At 65.6% G+C, this 21,681-nt stretch overlaps 1 protein-coding gene across 4 annotated transcripts; it reads right to left on the minus strand.

Annotated features, from left to right (window-relative positions):
• Positions 1-9: 9 nt before the first annotated feature.
• Positions 10-19,989, minus strand: SAMD11 (sterile alpha motif domain containing 11). 4 transcript variants are annotated; one of them, XM_081224504.1, is made up of 14 exons: positions 19,148-19,989; positions 17,967-18,055; positions 14,317-14,495; positions 12,499-12,549; positions 8,446-8,570; positions 5,316-5,405; positions 5,005-5,139; positions 3,121-3,259; positions 2,053-2,168; positions 1,753-1,831; positions 1,150-1,664; positions 792-916; positions 375-485; positions 10-259 (listed from the first exon to the last, which is right to left on the minus strand). In XM_081224504.1, exons 1-14 carry the CDS (start codon positions 19,662-19,664, stop codon positions 14-16), a joined length of 2,517 nt encoding a protein of 838 aa, XP_081080630.1. In that variant the 5' UTR covers positions 19,665-19,989; the 3' UTR covers positions 10-13. The 4 variants fall into 4 exon arrangements, with proteins under 4 accessions (XP_081080630.1, XP_081080629.1, XP_081080631.1 ...); XM_081224503.1 differs by having other exon boundaries at positions 17,964-18,055; XM_081224505.1 differs by lacking the exon at positions 19,148-19,989 and adding an exon at positions 18,724-18,830 and having other exon boundaries at positions 17,964-18,055.
• Positions 19,990-21,681: the final 1,692 nt, after the last annotated feature.

Genomic DNA, 21,681 nt, shown 5'->3' on the forward strand with positions numbered 1-21,681 from the left:
CTCTGACACCAGCTCAGCACAGAGGCTGGGAGGGGTCCGCGGGCCCTGGGAGCAGAACCATGGTTCCGTTCTCCTGCTCGGGTGAGGCCCGGCTGGCAGGGGGCTGCACGCCCCCATAGGGGGAGGGGGCCGGTGCTGGGGACAGGGGCTGCTCCGCTGAGTTGAGCTCCCTCTCGGGAGCCCGCAGTGTTGGCGGCTGCAGCGGCAGAGCCATGGGGAAGCTGGCCACGTAGAAAACCCGGCCCAGGCGCTTGGCCACCTGTGGAGAGACGGGCCTGGATGGGGCCTGCGGGGCTGCTACCCTGCAGCCACACGAAGAGCCTCAGTGCTGCCCCTCCGTTGTCTGGAGACCACTGTCCCCAGCAGGCGCTCACCTGGGCCCGGATCTTGAGAGCAGGCCCCAGCTTCAGCCCCATGGTGGTCAGGAGATGTTCCTCTGTCAGCAGGGGCAGCGTCTCCCCATCAATCCCCTGTTCTCTGAAGACCTGGGGGTGGGGGGCACAGTGTCAGGGCGTGAGTGCCAGGGCTGTGTGTCCTGGGGTGGCCTCAAAGCTCTCCAGAGAAAGCAGAGCCACGAGGAGCTGTCGGCGCAGGTTGCAGGAAAAAGTGTCAGATGAAAGTCTCCTCTGTGTTGGGCGCGTGTCCCACCTTGGAGGCGGAAGCACTGACAAAGGGAGGGGGTGGGGTGTGCACCAGTGCCCCCACCCCCGCAGTCTTTGAGGAGAAATTTGGGGTGGGAAGCAGCGCTGGGTAACCGGGGTGCTCAGACCATCCTGGGCGGGGCCCCTCACCGGTGCATATTCTCCGCAGCCGGCCAGGCCGCCCACAAAGCTGCAGACGTCGTCCACTGTCCACTTGCTGACATCCTCGGGCGCTGTGGCCCCCTCCCCATCCATGAAGAGGCCCCCCGTGGCGCCTGGGTTGGGGGTAGAGTGTTATTAGGACTCTGGCCAGCTCTTTCCTATGCTCCCACCCCTGTCTGCTGACCTTTGCTCGCCCTAATTGTTCAGAAATGTTGGACTGATGACTGAAAGGGATCTTTCTCCCCGTGCACGCCCTCCCTGAGACCCGGGGTGGGGGGTGGGGGATGGGGGACTGGGTCTCTTTCCACCCCATGGAGGAATCTAAAGGCATGGCGGGGGTGCCCACCTGTGTGGAAGTAGGGGCTGACCGTGTAGGGCAAGCCCAGGGGCAGTGGAGGGGGCAGCATGGACCCTGAGGCAAGCCCCTTCCCCTCAGAGCTGGTCCCTCCAGTTGGGGCTTGGCCTGGGATGGGGCCCTGGCCCCCAGCAGCCACCATCTCGGGGTCCTCTCCATCTGAGTCCTTGGGGGGCTCATCCTCAGAGCCGTCTTGTGCCCAGAGCCCAGCCCCTGTGGTCTCCTTGGGCTCGCTGGGCCGGGCTGAGGCAGGGCTGGGGCCCCCCTTCCGAGGAGCTCGGCGGGCAGGCTCCCGGGGCGGGGTGGGGGGGCCGGGGCCCGGGGGTCCCTGGGGAGGCAGGGCCAGCAGCGGCGCGGAGCTGTGTCTCAGCACCAGCATGGCCCCGCGCCGCTGCAGCTCCTCGGCACCGTCGGGTGGGCGCAGGGCGGCCTCGGGTGCCAGCAGCTGCGGCCGGTGCGCGCTCTCCAGCTCCTTCTGGCGCAGCAGCTCTGCTGACATCTCCAGCCTGGCCGTGGAGACAGACCGCGGAGTATCAGCCAGCTCGGCAGTGACACTTCCCGCGCCGCCGCCCCGCCCCCGGCTGAAGCACCTACCGGGCCAGGTTCTGCTTTCGCAGGAGCTCCTGCTGCCGGGCAAGCATCTCCGCCTGGGCAGGGGGCAGGAAGCCGTAGCCTGGTGGGAAGGGGACAGACCACGAGGCCAGGTGGCCGAGTGGTCCAGGGCCACGCAAGCCCGCCCTGGTCTGTCCTTGTCTTCCATCGGGGAAGGGGCGGATTCGCCGGGAGCACTGATGGACACGCGGTCTGTGACAGACGAACCCGGATGGCCCCGCACCAACAGCCCCACCCCCCCAACCTCCGGGGCACAGAATCGCGCACCAGCCTACTCCTCACCTGGGGTCTGGCACAGGGCCGAGGGCACCCCCAAAAAGGGGGGCCTGAGGTGGGGTCCCAGGGCGATGTGGGGGGCATTCTGGGGCGACAGCAAGGGGGGCGGCTGCGACAACTCCCTGTGGACGGCAGGGTGGTGAACCGCGCGCGCCGCAGGCTCGGGCCCCCTCCCCGCGCGGCCCCTTCTTCCCGGAACTGCCGCCCCCGCCCCCGCGGCCCCCCACTCCGGCCGCCTCTGCTAATTGCCGGCCCTGCGGGCGGTCGATGTGCGCCCGCCGCAGCTCGGGTCGCCTCCGCCCCCGCTGGCGGCGCCAATTAATCTCGGCGGCGGCGCGGAGGCGCTGGCCCGGCGGGCGGCGGCGACTGTGGCGGTAATTACCGCGCTGGGGCCCCCGCCCCCGCGGCCCCTGCCCCTAGCCGACCCTGCGCGGACGCGGCGCAATTAGCCGCGGTCCGGGAGGCGGCGGCTGCAGCCAACAACTCGCGGGCGCGGGCGCGGGCGCGAGGGCGGCCTCCCGGCGGGAGGGGCGGGAAGCCTCCGAAGTCCTTCCGCCCCCGCCCCTTCCTGGGGTCTCCCGGCCCCTACAAGCCCCGGAGGCCTCGTCTGTGCTGCCAGCGGCTCCGGTGTCTGAATCGGTGCTGCTGGGGGGCTCTCCCCGCCCCCAGCTCTCCGACTTCGGGGTTCCCAGACCTCGCACTGCTCCCCCTCATCTGCCTCAAGCTCCCTCACCTACCTGTTGGGGGAGCAAAGCCCTCAGCTGTCTCAGGGGCACCTGATTCAGCGGGCCCCACAGCTACTCCGTGGAAACACACCCCACCCAGAGGGATGGTCACTCCCACACATTCTACCCCAGAAATGTTCTGGGCCTCTGCCCAGCTGCCACCATCCGAGGCCCGAGCACAGTGCCCGGTTCACTCAGGACCCTGCGGCTGTACAGCGGCGAAGGGGAAGTGCGGGCTGTGGACCTCACATGCAGAAACCAGGTGATAGGTCTGCCAACCGCAGCTCTGTAGCCCCGAAACAAGCACAGGGAAGGTAGGGGTCTCTCTGAAATGCAGGCACCCCGATACCTCTCTGAGAAGGATGGGGCGCCAGCTGGGGCGGTGCCGTCTCGGTGCTGAGCCAGGCCCTGCTTCCGACGCTGACCTGCTGTGGATGAGGGCAGGTGGACTTCCAGGCCGCTGGGCTCCTGCCGGACCCTCAGGAGATCTGAGGAAGGGGCGGCAGCAGCAGTGACCCAGAGGGCAGCCCCCACCAGGCCCCCATGTCCCCACACCCTGTAGTACACTGGCCAAGGACACGCAGACCCGGAGCAGTCTCCCACCGACCCTGCTGGTTCGTCACCGGGACAGAAAGACAAGCAGAAGGCCATGGGGCAGGGCCGACACCAGACATCCCAGCGCAAGGCCCGCTGGTGGCACCCACCGGTCTTGGGAGGGGGGCCAGGTGAGCATTTGTAAGGGATACGGGGATGTCAGGAACAAAAAAGTGGTTGGGATGGAGAGAGGGAAAGGTCCCACGCAGGGGAGTCTGGTGGTGCAGGAACCGGAGTTGAGGCTGCCGCGAGCAAGGCTGCAGGGCCCGTGAGGGGAGGGGTCGTGCAAAGACCCCAGAGTGAGGGCAGTGGGACCTGTCCAGGAGTTGGGGCGGGTCTCCAACCCCCTCCTAGGTAACACCCGGGCCCACTGTGCGGTCGACGCACTCCGCTCCCCACCCCTGGCCCTCTCTCCTGCTCAGGGCCGGACCTCACAGTCCCCCCCCGCAGCCCCCCCACTGTGCAGGCTCCGCCGCCACCGCCTGTTTATAAATTAATTACCCGAAAAGCGGAGGTGGGTCCTGCCCGGGGCCGCGTGCCAGGCCGCAGAGCCCAGCCGGCGCGGCCGCCCGCATCGATCCCCATCCCGGCAGGGCCCCGCGCCCCCGCCCGCCCGCGGCCTGGGTTATTTACCGTCGGCTCCGGGCGGGGGCGGGGGCGGGGGCGGCGGGCGGGGGCCTGATTGACAGCCCGAGTCCGCGCAGCTCCCCGCGGCCATCGCCCCTCCCCGCGCAGGCCAGCGGAGCCGGCCCCAGGCAGGGCAGGGAAAGCAATTAAAAAGGAAGATTTTTAAATTATTAACATTTGGTGAATTATTCAGGCTCTTGGTGCCTGACTGCCCTGGGGGACAGTGCCTGTGTAAGGAGAGGAAATCCGGCCCGTTTTCCCAGCGCCCTCTCACCCAGCTCCAGCCAGAAAAGGCAAGCCCCCGGCCCCAGCCCCCGGACTGGGGTCTGCAAAGCCCGGGTGCAGCTGGACAGGGTGCCGGACTGCGCCCTCGCGGTGGCAGGGGGGCTTCCAAGCGTCCTGTCTGGGAGCCGGGTGGGATGGGCGTGGCGCCTCTGGCCGGAGCGCCTCCCGAGCACCAGTGAAGGCCGTGAAGGCCGGGCGGCCAAACCTGAACCGCCGCCCATCCTGCTTCTGGACGGACGTCCACGGCGGACGTTCAGGGGCTGACTGCTGTCCTGCTCTTGGCCTCCCCGAGGAGGGGCCTGGCACTCGCCAGACGGTGCCGTCCAGAGCAGGGGCCACGGGGGCCTGCGTGCGCTGGGCCTGGGGAAACCCCCACCTCCCACTCTCGCGTGGGCTCCCCTGAGGCTCAGCTTCCTCATCTGTGAAGTGGCAGTGGCCATTCGAGGTCCACAGCTGGGAGCGTCTGCGGGAGACTGTTGCGGGGGGGCCTCCCCCAGATCCACCCGAACAAGCGGCTGCTTGGGCAGAGGGAGGAGGAGCTGGGCCTCGTTGCCCACCTACGAGGGCTTTCGAGGTTTGAGGGGCCGGAAGAACTGCCTCCAACCCCAGCCTCGCTGTCAGCAGCCAGGGACCCCAGGGCCTCTTTGCAGGGTGAGCAGAGACGTCTCAGGACAGGGAGAGTCCGGCGCACGTGGTGGACTCTCATGCGTGGCGAGGGGCTACGTACCGTGGCCGGGGAGGCCCAGGTGGTAGAGACGCTGAGGGTCCTCAAAGGTGCCGGCCTCACTCAGGGCGGACACCAGCCGGCGGTAATGATCCTCGGGGGCCATGCCGGGCCCTAGTTCCGGAAGCAACAGACCCTCTGTGTTGGGCAAGCACAGGAGAGGGGGTCTTTCCCTTCAGATACAGCAGAGGGGGAGAGGCGGGGGCTCCCCTCTCAGAACCTGCTGCTGTGCTGACCCTGCCCTGCAGAGGGTCCAGGCTGTCCCCTTTCCTCTCCAGTGCCTGTTCCCCACCCCCCAGGGGTCGGGCTCACACCTGGAGGGGACTTGCTTCGGGCCTTCTTCTCCGGAGGGCAGTCACTGGTGATGTGGGGGGAGCGGCCCAGCCTCTTGCCCAGCAGGTCACCTGGGGGAGGGCACAGTGAACCCCGCCCTGCCTCTCAGGGCTCGTAGGCTCGTAGGGGCCAGGGCGGGAACAGCTCAGGCCGGAACCACACCCCTCACTCCTCAGGGGTGCCTGTGGGTTCCGGCCAGGTTAAAGCCGTGCCCAGCCCGGGGTCCCTCATGCGGGGCTGGGACACGGCGAGGGCCTGGGACGGTCCAGACCCTGGGCTCTGGACTGTGTGCGTGTAGATACGATGGGAGGTTCACAGCTACGGCCTCACGTAGCAACTCGGGACCCCACAGGTGCCATGCTGCCAGCACCAGCCAGACTAGTCTGCTCTGCAGAGTAAGGAGCCCTCCTCAGGACCCTGATTTGACTGGAAACCAACCTCTCCTCCTAGGGTAGGGGTGAGGACCGGCAGTGCAGGGTCCCATGCCAGGGTACCCCAAGCCCTTCCTAGAGGCCACAGGCCCTGGCACACCTGCCACATCCATTCTTCCTGGGCCCCTGCCCCCAGGCCACACCCCTCACTGCCCCCAGAAAGCCCGAGCCACCACCCTGGCCTGGCCTGTCACACACATGCCCACCTGCCCAGCTGGGCTAAGCCCCCAAGGGCACCCCAAGCAGCCTCACCCACTGCGTACAGCCCCTCATGTGGCCCAGGCCCCGCCCCAGCCCCCCCATCCTGAAGTCCTCTCTCAGGTCCCACATCCAAACCAGACTCATCCATCCCAGCCCCTGCACCCAGACGCCAGGCTCCCTCCCGAGCCCAAGGCCTGGGAGGTCTCTGCGGAACAGCTCAGCAATTGGCTCCGTCTCCTGGACCCACCACAGTTACCTACCCTAACCCACCACAGTGCTGGCCTCCCGTCCAGACCCCGTGCTCCTGGCCCCCTCTCCATCCTCACGGGGCTCTGGGTGGGTGGGTGGGTGGGTGAGGGGCCCACCATGACACCTTGGCAAGGGGAGCTCCCGAGAAGGCCAGCCCTCAGCTCCAGAGCCTAATCCCTTTTCCTTATTCTTTTAATCTGTCATTTTTATCACGTGGGGAAGTGCGGCGGGCGGCAGAGTGCCGATCAATCTCCACTTTACAGCTGACAGAATGGTGCTAAGAACTTATTGATCTCGGCTACCTCCTGCCACTGGCCGGGCTCAGTGGCCTAGCCCCAGGCCTTGCCCCGCGAGGGACGAGGACGAGGTCCCCACCACCCAGATGAAGGGTCCTACCTCAGTGACCTAGCAGGATGGGTGGGGGATGCTCAACCAGCACAAGGCCCCTCAGGAAGCCAAAGGGTCTCCGGCCAGCAGGGCCAGCAGGGCTGCAGCGTCCAGCTGTGCCAGGCGGGAAGGTGGGTCTGGGCTGGGTCCACACCTGCTGCCCACACCCCACTCTGTACGCACGCCTCCTGGACCCAGAGAACGACCAGGGCTCTCACCTCCCTGCGATCAGTTTCCCAGTTTCCACACTGGGGGTGGGGCTCCTCTCTGCCTGGGAGAGGTGCTGGGGAGTACCTCACTGTGGGGGGGACCCACAGTGAGAACCAGGCCCATGGCCACAGGGGGCTCCTGCTGTGGGGGTCTGGGGCTCACCAGGCCCTCACGAGGCCACATCTACTTACAGACACCCCGGGGCAGCCAGAAGCAGACACACACACTGTCACCAGATGTCTGCAGGGCCGCCCCAAGCCCTTTCCTCCTGACCCTTCCTGCCCGGGTGAGAACAGGACTGACACGTGCTCCTGGGGACGAGGAGGTGAGGACCGGCAAAGGCCTCCACCCAGGGGCCGGCCGCAAGACGTGGGAGCCGATGAGAAGTGGAGTCCCAAGAGGAGGGCAGGACTCGGACGAACCCTGGACACAGGACACACGTGGTGCTTCATGCAGACCACGTGGGACCCCTGAAGCGCTCATATGCGGGCCCTGAACCTGAGCATGAAGAGAGTGAGGGCACCCTGATACACGCGTGTCACATGGGCGTGAGTGGATACCCAGGCCTCTGGCCGGGCCCAGGGCGCACACGCGCACTCAGGCCACGCACCATGGGGAGGTCTCCACGTGTGCAGGCAGCAGGGGGCCTGGCGGCTCAGAATATCTCAACCACTGTGGGGCTCCGGAGGCTCCCCCGATTGATGGGGCAATTAGATTTTATCAGCCGCCTGCTCAGCGCCCCCAACACGGCTCCAGAAGCAGCACTCCCCCAGAGGCCTACCTAGGCACAGGCACACCTGGAGGCCCTGATGGGGATACTCAGGTGTCCTAGGACGGTGGACCATCCCCTGCCCAGCCTTGCTGAGAGCTGCAGCCACTGCTGGGAACTTCCCGGCTTTGCCCTGGTCCATAGGGCAGCAAGGGACCCCTGCCACCTCCTCTCAGCAACCCCCCACCTTCAGCCACAGCTCAGCCGTGCCGCCCACTCTCTGCACTGGTGCCTTGTGGGTCCCCAAGTTGTCCCTCCCTCTGAGCTCCTGCTGTCACCAGGAGCCGCCCATCCTCAGGGACGGAGCTCCTGGGCCAGCACCCTCCTGCCCCACCCCTGCAGAGGTCCAGGCCGCAGCCCCCCTCCTCTCAGGGCGTGGCCCCCTTCCCTCTTGGGGCCCCTGGCTCTGTGGGGTCGGTGGGCACTCCGTGCGTGCAGAGCGTGTCCCTGCCCATCCAGGAGCCACTCCCAGGTGTGCACCTCTGAGCTTCCTTGAGGCCTGCACTCCCTGACTGTCCTGCCTTCATCTGCCCCTGGGGCCTCGGCCACTCCAAGCCCCCCGCAGCAGCAGCAGCAGCAGCAGCAGCCACGGCGGAGCCACCGCCTCCGCCTTCTGTCTGCCCGGCTGGCCGGGATTAACACAATTACCATCACACAGAGCCCCGGGGGACAGCCGGCCTCGCCCCCCTCCCGCCGCCTCCGCTGGCCTCCCTGGCCGCCCGCCAAGGCTGCTGGGGGTGGCGGCGGCATCCAGAGCCGACGGGCAGACACGCAGGGAGGGCCGTGGGGCGGCCGTCCTCTCGCTGAGCTGCCTTGGCTCGGGCAGCCCCGTCCTCAGCCCCCGGCACTGCCCTGGCCCCTCACCTGCGGCTCCCAGGCCGACCTCCACGCTGCCTCTCTGGAATTCACAGCGGCTCTGATGCTCGGGCATAACGAGGTGGCGGCTGCGACGCACGCTGGATATGAGGGTGGGAAGGTCGCTGTCCTGGCTGCAGCGAAGCAGACGGGGAAGGTGAGACCCCGTGGGGCTCCTGACTGAGCTCGCCTGTGAGCATCTCCATTCCCTGGTGGGTGTGAGCTCTCACCCTGACCTACGCAGGCCCCACCTGGGCCCACCAGGACCTGCCAAGTGTCTGCTGGACGTGGAGGCCTCGCCCTCAGACCGCACTGCTGCTCGCGGGGAGGGTCTGTCTGGAGTGCAGGGCTGGCCCTGTCCTGCAGTGCTCTCTCTCCAGAGAGACTGGCCACGGTGTCCCTGCCTCCTGCCTTGGGGGGCCTGCTCCTGGGGTGTAGGCTGCCAGAAAGGCCCAGCACTCACTCCTGTGCACGTGCTAAACTTGCAACCACCCACGGACTCTCGATTTCTTCAAATAAGGAAACCGAGGTTGAGAGCAAAGTCTGCAGCCAATGAGGTGTGCGCGTGTCCAGGGACACACGTGGGCGCACGCACACTCACCCAGGCCTTCAGACACACACAGACACAGATGCTCACCGCGGTCCCCGGTGTGCCCGTGCTCAGGACACTCTGTTCTCTCCAGGGTTCCCCGCCAAGAACCCTGGGATGAACACAAATTTAACTTTGCTCCCTCATTTCCCTTCCTGTCAAATCAGCTCAATGCCTGTATCACAGAACCCCAGAGAAAAGAGGGAGGGAATGGTCCCCCAACCCGCTTGCTCTTGGGGCTCTGAGAGCATCTCCCTTAGCGCGGGGAAGGGCCACTCGCCACCCTGCAGACGCGGCCAGGAGTGGCAGGAAGTTGGGATACGACAGAAGAGGAGCAGGGAGGGACCCCAGCCCCCCCGGGACGTACCAGCACTCCCTCCCCGGCACCCCCGCTCCCCAGCCCACCTGTAACGGAGCAGCCTCCTGTCTGGGCCACTGCAAGGGGGGCCTCCACTGAGTGACCTGGGAACCAACCCTAAACCTCATTAAATAGCCCCCAGCACCCCCTCCCCGCAGCCTGGGTGGCTGGAGCAGGCTAATCCAGGGCTGGCCCCTAAGCAGATCAGTTTCAGCTCCGAAGCCTCCAGGGCTGGACTCTAGAGCCTCTGGGAGACCCTGATGCAGGCTCTCTCCCACCCCCAACCCCCTTTCCCTGGAGGCGAGAAGGCCCCCCCGCATGCAACTAAGAGGGCAGGTGGGGTGGGAATAAGTACTGTATGGGATTAATTGGCAGCGATTCTCACCCCCTCTATCCTCCTCATCAATGTGGGGGCGGGGGGTGGGGTGGGGGGTGGAAGAGAGAAGTGCTGTCCTCAGCACCAGGGAGGAGGCGGCGGGTGCCTAGTGGCAGGGCTGCTGCTGCCACGGAGCTCTCCCTTGAGGGGACCCCCTTCTGGTGTCCCTAGGACTCCTGCAGGAGGGGGACCAACTCCCCAGAGGCTGAGGAGTAGGGTCAGGCCCCGTCACTTTGCTCCCCGTGACTCCTCAGCCGAGTGCCCCACGCAGGGACCGGGTCTGCCCCCTCACCACCACCGTGGCCAGCACTGCTTTCACTCGCTGGTCATTCAGGCACTCGGGTGGCGCTGCAGCCCCATGGAGGTGAAGCCTAGTGGGAAACAGGGCACAGTCCACCCTGCTTCCTGCCTTGGGGGGCTGCCCCATGGGCCCCAGGACAGCCTGGCCGGCCCGGGCCCAGAAAACCTGTGTGGTCACTCCGTCATTCACTTTACATAAAGCCTGGTGTCATTCACGCCAGGCTTTATATAAAGAACCGCGAAGAAATTTTGTACACGCCAGACCGAATACATGTGAACCCTCCGACCCCGTCTCCCCGTGAGGGGCCCTCGGGTCCTCCAGTGCCGGCTACACTGTCCAGCCCTTGTCCATCTCCGGGCCAGCGCAGGGGCCTCAGGAGGGCAGGGGCCACATCTCCTGCCTGCTGCCCAGGATGCATGGGGCCTAAGGGGGAGCTCCAACCAGGCAGGTGTTTCACTGCAGTCATGCAGACAGAGGGATGGGGACGACTGGACCGACGGATGGAACCGATAGACAGACGGACAGATGAAGATCGATGGATGAAGTCCGATGACCAGAGAGACGGAGATGGACAGACAGACACGGACAGGCGCTACTGGACCGACAGAAAGGATGGCAACAGCAGACAAAGAGATGGACAGAGCCTGAAGTACAGACAGCAGACTAGAGACAGAAAGACACATGGACAGGGCCAAAGGAGCCGGGAGGAGACAAAGACAGAGCCGGGGTGGGGTCAGTGTGAGGCTGCTGGGCCGCGTGCTCGCCCAGCCCCTGGCCAGACGCCGGGCTGTGCAGTGGGGGACTGCGGGGCGCAGGTGGGCTGTAAGTCCTCTTGGCTGAGCCCCTCAGTTTCCCCTCTGGTAAAGTCCAGGAAATCAGCCCAGCTGCTCTGAGCGCCTGTGCCAGGCCGAAGGAGCCCCCTCACACTGGGGCCTGGCCTCTTGCTAGGGGCTCCCTGCGTCTGGACACCTGGGCCCTCTCCCACATCCCATGGCCAGGTAGGGTGAGCAGGGGGCTACAGGCAGGGGAGGAGCAGCCTGGGGTTTCCCTACAGGCTTCGCTGACAAATTTATCATGTAGCTTCCCAAGTAAAAGGCTCATAAAATGTCATCAGTGTTCATGACGGCTCATAAACATGATCGGTTGAGCAGCAGCTTCAGGACGAGGTGGAGAGAAGTTTAAAGACGCTTTCATTGTCATTCGGCTCCAGGACCCAGACATTCTCAGAAATGTAAATAACAACACATCTGGGACTTCCCTGGTGGCGCAGCGGTTAAGAATCCGCCTGCCAACGCAGGAGACACGGTTTCGAGCCCTGGTCCGGGAAGCTCCCACATGCCGCGGAGCGACTGAGCCCGTGCACCACAACTACTGAGCCTGCACGCCACAACTACTGAAGTCCACGTGCCTAGAGCCCGTGCTCTGCAACGAGAAGGCACCGCAATGAGAAGCCCACGCACCACAACGAAGAGCAGCCCACGCTCACCACAACTAGAGAAAGCCCGTGCGCAGCAACGAAGACCCAACGCAAAAAATAATAATAATAATAAATTCATTAATTAATAATAATAACACATCTGGCACAAAGCCAGGCAGCAAGTGGGGCCACTCAGTGCTGGACGCCCACTGCCTGTTCGGTTGGGCCCTTCCTGTGCCTTCCCTGGAAGCACTGGGCCAAGAGTTGACCCCACTGAGCAGACACCACAGGCACCCCAGCCTGGGCTCTGCCCACAGACTGCCCACCCCTGCCCTTCTGAAACGGGGGACTTGGGTCTCCCCAACACCCCCCAGCCTCCTCATCAGGTTCCCTCATTTTTATCTCCTTACTACATCTTGGATTGGCAGCCCCCTCAGCCTCTCTGCTTCCACCATGCCTGGATCACCATGGACTGGAGCAAACCCCCAGCCTGTTGGGCGGGGCCTCCAGCAGGACCTTGTCAAAACATACACTGGTTACTCCCCTGCTCAAGAACTTTCAGTGGCCCCCCGCTGCCTGAAGGACAATGCCAACAGTCCCAGCATCTAAGGCCCCTTAGCATCCAGTTGAGCCAGGCCTACCAGCTTCCCCTCCTCCCTTCTCACTTCCCCTTCCCTCCCTCCTCCATGTCTTTGCAGACATCCCCTTTCCCTAGTGAACTCCTATGCGTCCTTCAAGACCCCACTCACACATCACCATTCTCACATCCCAGTGGGTCTCTGGGAGGGTGGGAGGGGCTGGTCACGGCCTTAGCTCTGGACAGACGGGCTTCAGTGTGCGAGGGGGAGCGCACTGTGGCTTCAGGGTTGGGCAGTCCACAGAAGTCAACAGACAGATGACGGACTAAGGGGAGGAGCGGAGGGAGGCTGGAGAGACTTAGAAGCAGACCCAGGGGTCGTGGAGCAACAGGGCTCTGTCCTGCCTATGCACAGCATGTGGGGGCAGCCTGGCGCGGCCCTACCTGCAGGACGTCTCTCGGAAGGAGATGTTCACATCCCAGTGGGTGTGGACTCTGCAAAGAGAGAAGCAGAGGGTCAGTGTGGCCTCCGGGACTCGGCACGGGGACAGCAGGGGTGTGTGTGTGTGTGTGTGTGTGTGTGTGTGTGTGTGTGTGTGTGTGTGTGTGTGTGTGTGTGTGTGTGTGTGTGTGTGTGTGTGTGTGTGTGTGTGTGTGTGTGTGTGTGTGTGTGTGTGTGTGTGTGTGTGTGTGTGTGTGTGTGTGTGTGTGTGTGTGTGTGTGTGTGTGTGTGTGTGTGTGTGTGTGTGTGTGTGTGTGTGTGTCAGTCACGCCCTGTGTCTGCCCTGGAGCGCCAGCCTCAAGGGAACTGGGCTGGCTCAGAGCACCCTCAGCAGGCCTGTGGCTGCCGCCAGGACAGGCCCGCGGGGCAGGAGCCAGCTCCTGGCCTCACCAGACAGAGGAATCGGAAAGCGGCAGGACTGAGAGCCCGGGTCTCTGCTGCTTGTTGCAGTGGAACCAGAGCAGCCCCCGTGCTGTGCTGGGGGTGGGGCTGTGGCTTCCTCCGCACGTGCCACTCGTGTGACTGAACCAAATTCCTAGTTGCTAGAGCTGCTCCGGGCAGGGAATGAGCCCCATGGCCCCTGCTGGCTCCGGTGGTGGCCCCTGGGTCCCAGCTGCTGCCAACCTGCCTCCTGAAAGCGACCATCACGCAGCAGAGGCAGGAGAGGTGAAGAAAGGAAGCAGCTCTGCCCTGTGCCCGCGCTCTCATCCCAGCAGCACCCCTGAAAAGGCCCTCGGGCTGACGGAGGGCAGTGGGAGGCCCACGTGGTGCTTCACCTTAGCACGGGTGGGAGTGGGGGCTGGCGGGGGTGTGTGTCTCGAGGGGCCCGGACGGTTAGGGTTAGGGTAGGAGAAACTGGAACATGTTAAAAGACCAAGCAAGGGGCTTCCCTGGTGGCGAAGTGGTTGAGAGTCCGCCTGCCGATGCAGGGGACACGGGTTCGTGCCCCGGTCTGGGAGGATCCCACATGCCGCGGAGCGGCTGGGCCCGTGAGCCATGGCCGCTGAGCCTGCGCGTCCGGAGCCTGTGCTCCGCAACGGGAGAGGCCGCGACAGTGAGAGGCCCGCGTACCGCAAAAAAAAAGAAAAAAAAACACCAAGCAGGAAGAGAAAGGGCCTACAATTCTGGGGATGCACAAGACATGCTGGACAGACAGATGATGGACGGACAGATGGATGGATGGATGGGAAAAGGGGCGAGTGGACAGAGGGAGGGGCCTCGGTCGGGAGGGGAGAAGGTGGGAGGTCAGGAAGGGTGGCCCCAAGCCTGGGAGGGACAGTAGGAGCCGGGGCGCGGCCACTCCGGTGAGAGCGGGCGTGGGGCCCGCCCAGCTCCCCGTTCCCCGCCTGGCTGTGGTGCCACCAGACCCCCGTCCCAGAGACGCCTTCCTTCCTCACACCCAGTGGCTCCGGGCCTCCTGGCCAACGACCCTCCCTGGCCTGCTCTGGCCGTGGCCACTGGTGGTGCCTGCTCCCCGGAGATGCCACCGAGTCCTGGCCCGACACTCGGCCCCCAGGCGGGGGCAAGGTGGGCTCGCAGCCATCCTGTGGCATGTCCCCGGGGGTCCAGGTTCTGTTTCAGCCGTGGCAGCTATCAGCGTCCACGGAGACACAGCAAGCTAAACCGGGGCCCTATCCCCAGGGCAAAGGCCCCCCACCCGACCGAAGTCTGATGTGGCCTTCGGCTGCCTGGAGACCCCAGTTCTGATGTCCCCACCCTGCCAGAGCCCGTGAGCCCTCCCACCCTGGCCCTTGAAGCACCTTCTTTTCATGATACGGACATGCGGGTCGTCCTCCTGCTTCAAGCCCAGCCGCTGCCCACAGGCCGGGCCACTCCTGTCACTGTCACCACTGGCTGAGAAGCTGGGGGTCAGCTCCTTCTTCAGGACGCGGGCAGGGGGCAAGGCAACTGTCCTCTTGTCTGCCAGCCGCCCCCGGTTCTGGACAGGGAGTGGGAGAGGAAGGTTAGGCCAAACCGGGTCGCTCAGCTTCCTGGGCGCCTACAGCAGAGGGGCCTCCAGCCTCCAGGACCGTCACAACCAGCCAGAGGCCAAGACAAGAGCAGGGGGGCAAGGCCTCCACCAGGAACCCCTGCAGAGACTGCCTTCCACTCCACCTTGGGGGCTGGGGTGTGGGCAGTGCCTTGTCGGGACTCCACACTCGGCCCAGGCCCCTCCACAGGCACTCGCCTGCTGGAGACCAGCGCGGCTTTCCCAGCTCCAGGGAGCCCCGAGGGGCCGCGAGTACCCGCGGGACGCTGTGGGTCCCGTCCCTGTTCAACGTGCAGTTACCTCTGCCTGCACGTCTGCCTGGCAACCCCCCTGACTCTGTGTGAACCCCCCACCCATGCCAAGCCCGCTTTCTATGATAAGTGCCAAACAGAGCCAGCTCAGGGGGGGCTGAAACTGACCCTGGGCAAATGGCAGGCCTTTGGTTCACAGGTCACCTGGCAGCTGAGACCCTTTGTCCCACGGGCCCTGGGTGGGGGCTGTCTCCCCCCTGGGTTAGGAACTAAACGATTTGGAGTTTTCCCACGAGGCGCACCTCTCCCGGCCCTGCGACCGCGACGTGAGCGGGGAGCAGGGTTCACACACACGCAGGGCCTCCACAGAAGAACTCAGAGCCCGCGCACAGGCCGGAGGCTCACGCTCAGGGCCCCGCACAGGATGGCACCTGCCAGCGTCTGCAGGTCCTGCCACCCGAGGGAAGAAAAGTTCCTATTTTCTGGTGGGCAGGAGGCTCTTTCTTATTTAATAACAGGTTACTGGTTCAGGGACGTGGCAGGGGCCTCCTAGGACCCCGCCCTCCTGTTGCCAGGACAACGTGTCCCCGCCACACGCAGGAGCTTGGGGAAGAAGGTGTCCAGGGGGCTCTCGCCCCTCCCCGCACAGTGCTGCCCTCCAGAGGAAAGGTTCTTTTCAGACCCAGAACACCCTCACCTCCAGACACACGGCCCACCCCAGCCCCACATTTGGGCAGTGCCCCCGACAGGGTCTGGGAGCCCCAGTCTCTGCCACACCTGCCCTCACACATCCACGCAGGAGGCCCCCCGTGGTTGGCTCCGCAGCACACACTCAGCAAGATGGACTGGGCAGCGCCGGGGACGGGTGGCGTCGGGGGGGGGCAGGAGCCGGGGTAGGCCTGCAAGACGAGGGGGCTCGCCCTGTGCTTGCAAGAGCCTGGCCTTGGCTCAGTGCTACACCAGCGACACCAGCGACAGCAGAGCTCGGGCGAGGCGGGGTGGGGGGAGGGAGGTGACTGCCCATCTGGGCCCCGAGCCTCTTCAGGCCAGGCTCTGGGGGAGGGTTCCCGACAGCCCTGGCCTGTCGGGAGTGTGCTCAGCTGCAAAGCCCCGTCAGCTCTGTCGTTCTCTAGCCTGCTGTAGCCCAAGCAAGAGGACCTCCTCTCCTGCCTTTCCGCTTTAATTAAACTGTTCTCTTTAGAGAAAAGTAAATGCATTTCTCTCTGCTTCTCATCTGTGGGACAAGGAAGAGGAGAGGGAAACAGGGCAGTAAGGCTGCCGCTTGGGGTGCGGCCAGACCAGCTAGGGTGGCCTGGGATGGCCCCAGTGGGGGGGTGCTGAGGAAGAGGGGCCAGGATGGGCAGCCCTGCTGACCCCGGCCAAGGACAGGGAACACACATGCCTCCCACGCACACCAGAGACCTCAGCTGCTCGCCCCGGCTCAGCACACAAATTTAAGAACTGGGCGCTAAGCCCCTGCCCCAGCCAAGCACTGGCTCCTCAGACAGCGAGAGTGGGTGTGTGGAGGCCGCTGCGTGACCCCTGCGCCGTGTGCACACCCATATTCTGTGACCGTGCAGTGTGCACATACCTGTGGACCTGGCCACGGGGAGTAGGGGAAAACAGTCTCTCTGTGGAAAAGGTGGGGCCTGGAAAGACAAGGGGGTCCGTGAGACTCCTTCCTTCCTAAGGGAGGGGTGCAGGGACGGGCCTGGGAGGGACGAGGCTCAGAAGAGGCAGGCCCAGGGCCGAGGCATCCCTCATGCAGGGCAGGGGCCTGGGAGCCCCTGACAGGTAGGCAGCCCTGCCAAGCAGTGTCCTAGAGGGGACTGATGCTGCGCTCAGGCCACCTGCCCACCCCCCTCCTGTGGGAGACCTTCAAAAGGGGATGCTCCTCCCACCCGAGCAGAAAACCCAGACCAGCCTGGAGGGTGTCCTCTTGGGCACCAGCTACTTGAGAAGGGGAGCGAGAGCTCAGCCTCCTGCCCCAGGCAGGTATGGTGGCAGCGGGCAAAGGTGGGCTGCCTGTGTACATGCTCTGGGGGGCTCTGGGGGCGGGCATGCCTGTGAGTATGGCGAGCTCATGCCAGACAGTGTGTGGGGTGGGCACGTGGGGAGGCTCAGCTGCGTCCTCTTCCCCTGCCCAACTTGTGTGTCTTTACAGGACTGTGTGTGGCTTCCCAGCTTGCCCACCCCCAGGGCCCACGAGGAATCCAGGACATCCCCTCCCCCACCCTACCGCCAGTCCAAAGTAAACAAGCTGAAGGCGGCCGGCAGGGTCCTCTCAGGCCTTCCTGGCAGCGGGGCTACTGAGTGGTGCCAGGAGCCATGGCCCTAATGGGCTCTCCCCCAGGGGCTCAAACTGTCCCCCTCAAGGTGAAACTTCCTTTTCAGGTCCACCCTCCAACCACTGCTGCCTGGAGGGCACGCGATGGGGAAGGCAGTGCTTCAGGGGCAGGCACAGGCCCCATCTCTCTTGCTCCCCTAGGCTAATGAGGGGTCAAGAGATGTCTACACTAGGTTGCAGGCCCCACACCAGCTCCCAGCTGCAGTTCTCTTGACACCCAAGGCCCACACTGCACCTCCTGTGCCCCCAGCCGGGTTGTATCCCCAGACACTCCTGGACATCTAGGAACTTGCCCTGTAGGGCTCCAGCCCTGGGCACCCAGAGACGCACGTCACTCACATCCAAGCCTGTGGCCACCCCAAAATGTACATCCAGGCCAGCCGACACTGTCACACTGTCACACTGTCACACTGTCACACTCTCACATCCCAGAACGAGCATTCCCTTAGGACTGGCCCCTCTCCCAGGCCGGGCCAGCTGACATGGTGACCCCCTCCCGATCTGTGACAAGGCAAAGTCCCCAAGCCCCAGTCAGGTGACACTGTCCAGGGAGGAATCCTTCACACCGTGGGCTGTCCCCAGGACCTCAGGAGAAGCAGCTCCCAGACTCCCAAGGAGAGGTTCCAGGATAGGCAGGACCCTGCCCTGCATCAAGGGGGCGAGGGCTCTGGTGCCCCGGGATTCCCACCCAAAGCCGCTGGGGGCTCCCTCCTGCCCATCGGCAGGGTTGAGGTTAGGACTGATCCTAGAAAATACAGGCAGAAGCTCCGCAGCGGAGAAACAAGACCCCGAAGCCCCAACTTTTCTCCCGCATCTCACCACCGGGGAGGATATTCGACAGCCTGGACAGTCGCAGATCGGAGGGTGCACCTGGAGGATCCCCTTGGACATGAGCGTCTTCAGGCTTTTCCCTGCGAGGAGAGCCGAGGCAGGACCAGTGAGGGGCGGCGCGGGCACAGGTGGGGCCGGGCACGCGGGCACGCTTCCGGGGCGCTGTCAGGGTCAAGGCCAGGTTCCCTCCCACCACGACTACGAACACCCGCCTCCGTCCAACTTCCGAACCCACCGCCAGGCCTCGCCGCTCGGCCCACCCTCGCGGACGCCGCGGGGATCTGCAGAGCTCAGAAACTCAAGATCCGGCGAGCGCCCTCCCCTGACGGAGGGCGGCTTTCTGCCCTCCCCCTGCGCCACTCCTCCCGCGCTCCACGCTTTCCAAGCCGGTCCGCCGGAACCCGGAGCTGGGCGGAGGAGGGTGGGCCCGGCGCAGGTGAGCGGCGCGGTCGGGACCCGGGGCTGCGCTTGATCTCATGGAGCCGCGAGCCCCAAAGTCGACGAGCGTGACCGGGCCCCTAACTTTCTAACCACCCCCCACCCCCGGCCTGGCGCTCACCCCCTCTCCCCCACCGCATGCCCGCTCTGGCGCCCGCACGTCGCGCCCTCGGAGCCAGACTCCTGCGGGAGCCCAAGCGGCTGCTCCCAGCCCCGCCGCCGCTCGGCTCCGCGCGCGCTCCCGCCCCGACGCGCGCCCTCGCGCCCCCCACCTGCCTGCGCCACCCCTGCACCTTGCCGTTCGCTCTACCAGCGCGCGTCCGCACCCGGCCGCACGTGTGCCCCTCCACTCCCGCCAGAACCGGTGGCTCCTCGACCCCGCAGGGGAGTACCCCGCCCAGTCGGCCTCCAGCCCGCTCTCCCGAGTTCCCGTAAACTTCCCCGTTAGCCTCAGGCCCAGGAATCCCGCAAAGACCTTCCGGACGGAAGGAGCCGCCGGCTCGTGCGGCCAGCGCTGGGGGGACCGCGGAGGCCGAGGGCGCTCTGCCCGGGTCCACCAAGGCGACCGTGCTTGGGGGGAGGGGGCGTCTCTGCGGTGGCCCCGGAGTCGCAGCGCCCTCTCTAGGCAGAGATGGAGTCTCCCAGGTGGCAGGACGAGGGGGGTCCGGACCCACGGGTCCTCGGGGAGCAGAAGGGAGGGACCGGAGAGGCCCGCGCCCCCACGGCGGCCGCACCTTTGTGGCGGATGCTGCGCTTCCAGTCCTTGGCCGTCTCGCGGCCGCTGACGAACTGGAACTCGTTGGGTGTGAGCCACTCGCCGCGGTGGCGGATGGACGGACCCTTGCTGCCCTGGCAGAGTTTGCGCACGTAGAGCAGCGCGCGATTGGCGCCGCACTCCACCTCGATGCACGGCTCGCCGTTGTCCAGCAGCGGCTGGAAATCCGGTGCCGCGGCCGCAGTGGCCGAGAAGCGCTCGAGGGCCAGAGGGTCTCTGGGAAGGTGGAGGTGCGGGGCGGCCTCGTGCAGGCTCAGGTAGGCGCGCGGGGCGCGGAGCGGCGGGGCCAAGAGCGCCTCGTAGCCCGCGGTCGCGGCTGGTAGCGAGGCGGCTGGGGGCAGGGCGGCCGCGGCGGGCAGTGGCGCCAGGTAGCCGGGCAGCGGTGGCAGCGGCAGCGCGGCCAGGGTCGGGTGGAAGGTGGCCAGAGCCAGGGCGAGGTCTTCGCGGCTGGGTAGCTCCTTCTTGACCGCCGGCATGGTGGGCGGGTGGTCCTGCAGCCTGGCTCTCCGCAGCCGGCCCAGCTAGTTCCGGCCGGGGCTGGAGTTGGGTCTCGAGGGCGGGGGCCTGGGGGGCTCCTGGCCGCGCACACGTCCTCGCCGCTACTGCGCCCCAGCCGGGCCACCTCGGACCGCTGCCCGGCCGGCTGGCGGGGCCTCTGCTGCCTGAGACATGGTGCTGCCGGAGCTGTATCGATCCCCGATCGACCTGCCCAGCGCCGCAGCTGCAGGACCCTGGGACTCCACAGGGCGCTGGGCCACCTGCGCCCGCGCCCCCCGGGGCGGCCCCGCGCCCGGCTTGCTGCTGCGCCCGCCGGGCTGAGCCGGGCAGTGAGGAGGTGTGGAGCCTCCGGCTGCGTGCCCCGCCCCGCCCGAGGGTCCCAGGCCCCCGCCCCGCCGTCCCAGCCGCGCACCCGCGTACTCCAGCGCGCGCCCGCCTGGCGGGGACTTGGGAGACTCGCACCGCCGCCGCCGCCGCCACAACTTGGCCCCTTTAAACGGCCCCGGCGCGGCGGGCGGGCGGCACGGGCTCCAGCAGGGGGTGCGTGACGGCCGACTGGGCTCACGCGGGGGACCCGACGGGCCCCGGCTGCACCCTCTGCCCTATTCCCAAGTGGGAGAGAATAGGAGGAAAGGAGACTGGTGTGTGTGTTGGGGGGGGGGCTGCGGGGGACGGATGCCAGCGAGACGCGGCGCGCATGGACCGCGCCAGGTGCTGAGGGAGTCACTGTTTGGGCGCCCCAGCCGGAGTCCTGGACTCCACGTGGGGCGGGGGCTGGCTCCTTCCGAAGGAGCGGATCCGGGATCCGAATCGCCGCTTGCCTGGCGGGGGTGTGTGTGAGCCGGCAGCTCTGGGTAGGTGCTGGGCATCAGTGGGGAGGGCATGGGTGGTCTCCTCTGCTACAGCGTGTGCGCTGTGTGGCCTCGGCAAAGGTGCTGGGGAGGGTTCGTGGTCTGTGAATAACAACGATAACAGTTCCATCAACCATTGCCCCCTCCCCATACACTTCACACACCTTAGTTCACCTGATCAACCCTACATGAGTTTTCCTTTATTATCCCCATTTTACAGATGAGGAAGGTGAGATACAAAGAGGCCAAGTAACTGTACTGACGTTTCAAATCCAGGCTGTCTGCCTCCACGGCAGACAGTATCTGAGCCATAGGATGGGGCGAGAGAGTGGGCTAGATGCAATCTGGGTGAGGGGCGGGGGACGTGGGGAGGAGGAGGGGCAGCTGAATGGAGGGTTGTGCACCTGAGCATGTTGCTGTTCCTTGCCGTGTGCAAGTCTGGGGACGAGGGACCTACGCATCCACGTCCACCTCCGTGCCTTGGGGGGAGCAGGTCAGCCTTGGTCTAGGCCTGGTATGAGGGCAGGTGTCCCCTGGGATCAACCCACACCTCCTTGCAGGTCAGCATGGTGGCCTCGCAGTGGGATAACTAGGAAGAGAAACTGAGAACCTCGGTGGTTTTGACAGTAGCTGGCGGGACCTTGTATTTCTCTGGTGTGCCATTTGGGACAAGCTAGAGAGTAGCCTCTGATCCCAACCCAGCTCCCGGACCCCTGCCCCTGCCCCTCTGAGATGCGCACCTGGCAGGGCACCCATGTGGGCATCTTCCTGACCAGGCTTGGGCGGGGGGGCTGCTGAGCTGGGTCATAGGTGTGCTCATACCTTCTGCAAGGGAGGTGCTGGGAGTGAGGGAACAATCCCCCTCAGCCCCTCCTACCAGACGCCAGCACCACCTGGGCATGTGGCTGACTGCCGGGGACCACGCTGCTTTCGTGTGCTAATGCATGCTGCCCACCTCATCCTCAGCTAAGGTACCAGCCAGCCCCAAGACCAACCTGGGGAGTGAGGTCTGGGCTCAGACCAGGAATGTGTCTGGGACCCTCTGCCCGTTTACTCCTTGTATCTCTGTCTGTGGGAGTTTAAGAGGCAGGTGGGAAGCTGGGTGTGAATGTGAGTGATCCCTCCTTACTTCACCACCCTCAGC

Source organism: Mesoplodon bidens (genome assembly GCF_964165515.1).
Source record: "Mesoplodon bidens genome assembly, chromosome: 2".
Classification (NCBI taxonomy): Eukaryota; Metazoa; Chordata; class Mammalia; order Artiodactyla; family Ziphiidae; genus Mesoplodon; species Mesoplodon bidens.